Raw genomic sequence first — 7,540 nt, 5'->3', positions numbered from 1 at the left:
GGCTTCTGTCAGCCCATTTCCATCCCGCTGTGCACGGACATCGCGTACAACGAGACCATCATGCCGAACCTGCTGGGCCACACCAACCAGGAGGACGCGGGGCTGGAGGTCCACCAGTTCTACCCGCTGGTGAAAGTCCAGTGCTCCCCGGACCTAAAGTTCTTCCTGTGCTCCATGTATGCGCCGGTGTGCACGGTGCTGGAGAAGGCGCTGCCCCCGTGCCGCTCTCTGTGCGAGCGCGCGCGGCAGGGCTGCGAGGCGCTCATGAACAAGTTCGGCTTCCAGTGGCCCGACAGCCTCGCCTGCGAGAGCTTCCCGGTCCACGGTGCGGGGGAGCTGTGCGTCGGCCAGAACATGTCGGACCGCACGGAGCCCGAGCCCGGCCCCGGCCCCACGGAGCGCGCGTTTCCCGACCCGATGAACGGTCAGTTCAGATGTCCGCCCTCGCTCGGGGTGCCTCCCTACCTGAACTACCGCTTCCTCGGGCAGGAGAACTGCGCCGCTCCGTGTGAGCCGAAGAGAACTCACGGGATGATGTATTTCAGCGAGGAGGAGCTCAAATTCGCCAGGATATGGATCGGCACATGGTCAGTGTTGTGTTGTGCTTCCACTTTATTCACCGTGCTGACCTACCTGGTGGATATGAAGCGCTTCAGCTACCCAGAGCGGCCCATTGTTTTTCTTTCTGGCTGCTACACCATGGTTTCCATCGCCTACATTGCTGGATTTTTACTGGAGGACAAGGTGGTTTGCAATGACGGGTTTGAGAATGACATAAGGACTGTGGTGCAGGGCACTAAAAAGGAAGGCTGCACCATCCTCTTCATGATGCTGTACTTCTTCAGCATGGCCAGCTCAATCTGGTGGGTCATCCTGGCTCTCACCTGGTTCCTGGCAGCAGGAATGAAGTGGGGTCACGAGGCCATCGAGGCCAACTCTCAGTATTTCCACCTGGCGGCCTGGGCCGTTCCTGCCATCAAAACCATCACCATCCTGGCAGTAGGACAGGTGGATGGAGATGTGTTGAGTGGGGTTTGCTTCGTGGGCATCAACAGCGTGGACGCCCTACGTGGCTTTGTTCTGGCACCGCTCTTCGTTTACCTGTTTATCGGCACTTCCTTCCTTTTGGCTGGATTTGTGTCTCTGTTTCGAATCCGGACCATCATGAAACACGACGGCACCAAGACGGAGAAACTGGAGAAGCTGATGGTGCGGATAGGAATCTTCAGCGTGCTCTACACCGTGCCGGCCACCATTGTGATCGCCTGCTACTTCTACGAGCAGGCCTTCAGAGAGCACTGGGAGAGGACGTGGATCAGCCAGGCGTGCAAGACGTACGCCGTGCCGTGTCCAGTCCACAGCCATCCCAGCATGAGCCCGGACTTCACCGTCTTCATGATCAAGTATCTCATGACGCTCATTGTTGGCATCACTTCTGGCTTCTGGATCTGGTCTGGCAAGACCCTCAACTCCTGGAGGAGGTTTTACACAAGACTGGCCAGCAGTAAACAGGGGGAGACCACAGTGTAGTGTGGTTTAAACCTCCGCTCTCACTCAGACTGCTTTGTGACAAACTGAATGATAATCCTCTTTATTTTCTTCTTATTCATTTTATTTGGACTCACAGGAGACATTCACTTTGTTTTTTAATGTACATACATATTTGTGAGATTTTTGTAAGTATATATTTGTATTTAAAGATTTTTAAAAAGTCTTTTTTTAAAAAAAAACACCTTTTTTCATACGTTGGACTTAATGGAATTTTACTTAATCATCACAAAGAGCCAGCTGACCATCAACAATCCTCAGATCTCATGACTTGACTTACTGCAGACCCCGTCATGGAGTACTTCACATGGAGCGTGTGTGTCTTTGATCAGTGAACTGCCTGCAAGCCCCGGGTCTGGTCTAAGCGGAGTCTCGTGAAACCCGAGTGCTTCATCACGATCAGGCAGCTTTAGTTTCTGTCTGTTGTATGGCGGAGCGAGCCACGGCCCGGCTCCGAAGGGACAATGTCATCAGTCGTGGGAACGAGAAGTGGTGTGCAAGGTTGTGAATGTGAGTCATTGTGGCAGATGGTTGTGGCCTGTAGCTCAGGCCCTAACATTCCTTTTCTGAATAAAGCACAGGTAGTCATGCAAATGTAAAGGAACACACAAGTGGTTATGCATGTATGTTACAGTACTCTCAGGCAAAATCATTTTCCTGGAAACATGTTTCTTTTTATCGAACTGCCAAATCTGTCTGGGAAGCTGTTATAATTCTGAACACTGTGACCATCAGGCTTCATTTTTTCTGTTACGTGTAGTGCTGGGCAGTATCACCATAAGGTTATCACAGTGGGTCTTTGTATAGGTTTACAGCAGCTCCTCTGACAGGAGGATATGAAATATAAACCCCTCAATGTCAGCATTAAAAAAACCCTACTAATAAATTAAAAACACACACACACCCAAAACAATGTAGATCTTCTTGTGTTCGCTCTCCCACAGGAAGTCACGCAGGCACACTGCTGGCTGGATTGTCGCCACTTTTACTCACTGTTTTTAACAAAGTCAACACGAGCTTTAAGAAAGTCCGTTTGGACTCATTCTTCCAAACTTTGTGGGGGGGAAATTATTCTGTCAGGAAAAACGCATTTACCTCAAGTAACACGTTATCCATGTCGTGTGTGTGTGTGGGGGCAGCAGCCTGAGCCCGTTTATCAGAGCGCAGGCACACCTCCCCTCCTGGTCACAGATCATCTCTGCTTTTTGCCCTCTTCACCCACAGAGCACCTCCCAGGTCTTAGGACCCTGCTATGCCACCTGTCTGGCTAGCATTTCCCAGCATGCCGCTTGGCAGTGTAATTTTGTAAATGTGCAATTTTTTGTACAACTTGTACATGTTCAGCAAATTATGGAGTGCTATAAACTTTGGTCTGTTGAAGATACTTAGTTGTGTGGTGAGACCTGTGAGAAGGAAGTAAACAGGTTCCTTATCACGCAGATTATCTCCTCGAAAAGCCACAGTGGGTGTAGAGTGCAGCAGTATTTGAAACATTTGTATCACGCATGAGATTCTGAACACTGCCCAGCACTGTTATGTTTGTGTTGAATGCTTGCTCTAACAGATCTGCAGACTGACCCCTTGTATTTTGATGCAACAGCAACACAACTTTGACCAAAGCGAATGCAGACTAAGTCCTCACACTGCACTAATACTGACAGAACCACGAGAAGAGTGAAAACGTTGTGTTCAGTAGTTCGCTGTTAAAATGGTCACCTGTGGTGTTTTCTATGTGGATCTATGACATGCAGAAAGCCCAGTATGTTCCTTTACAGCACACAGTCAAAGCAGCAGTAACGTGCTCTGTATTTAATAAAGATATATTTTGAGAAATGGAGTTAAAAAATAAAATACTTGGCTGCAAAAGCTACAAATCCAGCAGAGCTCTGAGTGTGTTGAAGCACATTTTCAGTGTAACTATTTCTAGACATGCAGCATCGTGTCAAAGCTTTGGACAGCCTTTGAGCCTTTATAGTACATATTATTACTGTTTTACATCAAAATAATACGAGAATATTGTTTTATGGCACTGAGCTTTTGTTTTTTACTTAATTTAAAACCAGCCTGTGCGGTCATGAGAGTCAGGAACAATTAGTCGATTAGTTAAGTTGTTGACATGTGAAGGAAACTCAAATATTTACATTTATGAAGATGTTCAGATTTTTAGGTCACAACTGCAGCTTTTGAAACTTCACAATAATTGTGATGTCATCAGTAGTAAAGGATAATCACTGGTGGATTTTATGAATTGAAAGATGGCCTCAGTGTCACGTTTCACAAGGAAAGAAACGATTCTCCTCCCCTTCATCAAAGGGTTCAAAAGAGGAACTGAGCTGAGGTCAGAGTGAAATGCTGCAGACTAAACTCAGATTTGATTCTAAGTGTCGACATTTGCATACAGATTTTTGTAGTAAATGTTACAAAGCACAGATTGTTTGTCCAAAGGGGGGAAGGCTGCCTAAACCTAAACACGGTGCTGCAAATACACCTCCGCAGTCAATTATGAGCGGGGTTGTTTGTAATGCACATATCATAAATATTTGTAACAGTTTTTTTCATGTTCCTTAAGTGGGTCCTGAACGTGTCAGTAACTGTTGAAGGGGGCTCGGCTGATCCCGGTGAACGCACGTCTTCCACTGCAGAGAAAGGAAGCCTTGTGCTGAAATGCAGAGCGGCTGCTGTCAGAGCAGCTCGGCTCACACACACACACGCATTTCATTGACTGTGTGTTCTTGTCAAACGCTCTTCCACACAGTGCTTCCGATTCATAATAATCCTTTTATTGTGTTGACGGCTCTACAATAGTCACTGCTTTGAAGTAATTTCCTTCGCATTTGCTATGAAGAGATCCTTTATAGAAAAAATCATATATACACTACATTGATTGCTTTATGAGAATAAAAACAATGTCACCATTGCATCTGTCAAGCCTTTGTAAAATTTCTTCTTTTTTCTCAAAATGGTAAAGAAGCTTCACGTCTCACCAAAAATGGAAAGTTGACATAATGTTGCCAGCTAGCTGCTAACTGGGTAGCTAGCAACTCTTAGCTCCCAAGTCTGTGTAAAAAGTCTTTTCTTTTTCCTTGTAATGCCATAGATAGATAGATAGATAGATATCTTCAGCTATCTTAAACTATTCTATTCTAACTATTCTTGAAAATGCTACCAGTTTTCAAAATTTCCATGATTTGAAACAATCTTGTGATATTTTGGGGCTACTGCCATTGTTCCACAAGGACTGGGAATTATCTGTTAATTACAACAGTCCCTTTAAAATATCAGTTTGAAGATGCATAAAACATTCTAAACACACACACCTCTGTTTTTATCTGAATATAAGGCTTTTTCCAGGCTAATAAATGGTTCAAATAAGGAGGAGATAACATCATTTTGTCAGGGAGAAGCTCGGAGTTTATTTTAGCTAGTGAGAGCTAGCTCCCAAGTCTAAATAGGAGTCAAAACTGACTCTGTGTAAAGATGCAACTGCAGCTAATATGCCAAACTGAAATGTGTATTTTTACCTCTGCGATGTGTTGAGTGCACCGCTCCCTGCGGACGGCATTCCTGCGCTGAGTTGCTTCAGAGGGCCTTTAGCATAAACAGGAGCTTCTCTGTCCTCCTGATTGGACATAATGCTAAACTTTGAATATTAACTCTGGCTGAAGGTCTGTACTTTACAGAGGACGAGCTGTCCTGTTTCATTGAAACTGTGGAAAGGAAGGAACTGTGGGAGGGATCACTTCGGTGCTTCAGTGGCAGGTTTTTTGCACCAGATGACCTTCTTAATGCAACCCCAAAAGATTTGTGCCTCTTCTTAGGGATAAGCCAGGGATCTTTTGCTTGTAGGTATAAACCACTACAGCCATGTTTTGTTCTATAAATTCGATTTATGTCACTTCTATTTTTTAATAAATTTAAAGAAACATGAAATACTCGGCCCCCTCGGTTTTCACCTGAGTATATATATATGAAAAAAGCTAATCTGAGTAATCACCAGCTGGATCGCAGAAGGCCACCATGGAGTTCATTCAAGTTTTTCCACAAACTGTAGGAATTGAAAGCACAGTATTTTTTTTCATGAAAGTACAAGTACCAAAGTAACTGACACCAGTGAATAGTTTATCTGTACTGAACCTACTGGTGCACATAGAAAGCTCGTCATCTCACGAGCCATAATACAGAAGCTCACAGGCCTGTTAGGTTTAAGGAAAAGGAACATAAGTAGACTGGTGACCTGTTCAGGGTGTGCCCCACCTCTCCCTGTGACAGCTGGGATGAATATCAGCCCTCCCACAACCCTGAATTAGATGAGCAGTTAAGAAGATGGATGGATGGAAGGAATATGAAAAACAAAACCAATCTGTGTATCTGTGAAGTTCATTTTTCTAAGTAATCTCCTGCAATGCTAGAACGGAGCCTAATCCCTGTGAGACCTTCTGGCAGCGGTGTGCCAGCCATGTTCATGGGTCAGCTGCCGGAGTCATTGTTCCAGACTGCTCATCGCACTGCACTGCCTCCACTTTTGATCAGTTACACAGCTTTTACATCCACCACTGCCTGGCTCCTTAGACTTCTGACATGGACTGTCATATTCATATGGCAACTGTGAAGACTGCCCTTCTTGCTCGGAAAGTGGAACATATTTTTGACACCGTCTCACTGAATAGTCAATGTGTTTCTCATGGTGAGTTAGTACTAATATACATTGTGTTGCTTGTGATTTTCATCTACCTCATGGACTTTAACAAGGACAGCAGGAGAAAGAAGTTAGGGGGAAATGCGGATCGGAAGGAATTTCCAGTCTCCAGACAGTTTCGAACTAAAGCTGTGGTTGGGTCAAGGCCTCAATATCCTGCTGTGCTCACATCTGGTTCCACTGTATGATATTTGTGTAAATGTACGATATATTGTTTTAAATGCGTCATGCTGCTGAAGGCACCTGAAGATTAAAATCAAGTAGTGTCTTCAGTGTTCTGACTCTTGTTACAGAAAAGAAGCATTTTTTCCATCAGCACAGTATACTGCAGGCCTCAGTCTCAGTCTTTCAACACTTATCTTCTTAAAACAAAAATGTTTTCTTATTAGTGAAACATGATCTTAACAGTTCTGCAATTTCCCTTGTTTATTGGAAATTATGGGGTATTTCTATAACTCAGTTTGTGTTTAAATGTAGTGATATGTTCCCACACTATAGGTAGATGTAGCTGTAAGGGGACACCCAATCTTCCTTTATGCATCCACAGCAATTTTCCTCCTTTTTTTATATTTGTGTGTGTGTGTGTATATATATATATATATATATATATATATACACAGCAAACCCATCTAGGGTTGGATGTTTTAGCAACATGCTAAAAAGGTAAATATTCAGAAACTAGCAGATGTCACGCTCCATATGAATACTCCTACACTGATTTGGGCATTGCACTTTTCCTGTTAAAAGCTTTACCAATGTAATAGATCATAGCTTCTAAGGGAAACACATGATCAGTAAAATAGAAAACTGAATATGGTATTTAAAAAAATAATCCCCACTTGCCCTCTAACAGGAGCCTGGGAGCTTGAGGTTGCTCTGCAGTATCTTAGCTGTTTCTTCTTGTGGTCAATCCAGGCATTGCACAGGTTGGTCAGTCTGGTCTTACAGTCTTGAGTGATTGCTCTATCTACCAGTAGCTGGTGTTTTGCTCCTCTGGTGTTTCTGAAAATTCCTTTCTGCGCCCTGCTCATGTATTGAGCCATGTGCCTGTTCATCTTAGCTGCTATGATGCCTGGCAGGAGCTTCCATGTTGTGCTGAGGCAGGTTATTGGCCGATAGTTGGATGGGACTGCTCTGTTCTGGGGATTGTTGGGGATCAGCACTGTCCAGCTTTTGATCAGCCATTCTGGATGCATCTCGTCCATTATCAGTTGGTTCATTTGTGCTGTGACCGGTTAGGAGAAAGAGAAAAGAAAAAGTTGACCACAGGAAGCTAGGTCCATACAGACTAAAGGA

The 7,540-nt window shown here is 44.4% G+C and overlaps 1 protein-coding gene across 1 annotated transcript; it reads left to right on the top strand.

Moving 5' to 3' along the window:
- Nucleotides 1-6: 6 nt before the first annotated feature.
- Nucleotides 7-2,413, top strand: fzd1 (frizzled class receptor 1; the record flags this gene model as incomplete). Its single annotated transcript, XM_030749963.1, has 1 exon — nt 7-2,413. A coding segment is annotated over one exon (1,524 nt), but the record flags the coding sequence as incomplete, so codon positions are not given.
- Nucleotides 2,414-7,540: the final 5,127 nt, after the last annotated feature.

The sequence above is a fragment of the Archocentrus centrarchus genome, chromosome 16, assembly GCF_007364275.1.
Source record: "Archocentrus centrarchus isolate MPI-CPG fArcCen1 chromosome 16, fArcCen1, whole genome shotgun sequence".
Lineage (NCBI taxonomy): Eukaryota > Metazoa > Chordata > Actinopteri > Cichliformes > Cichlidae > Archocentrus > Archocentrus centrarchus.
The sequence above is the reverse complement of the archived record's forward strand: the minus strand, read 5'-3'. Positions and strand labels throughout refer to the sequence as shown.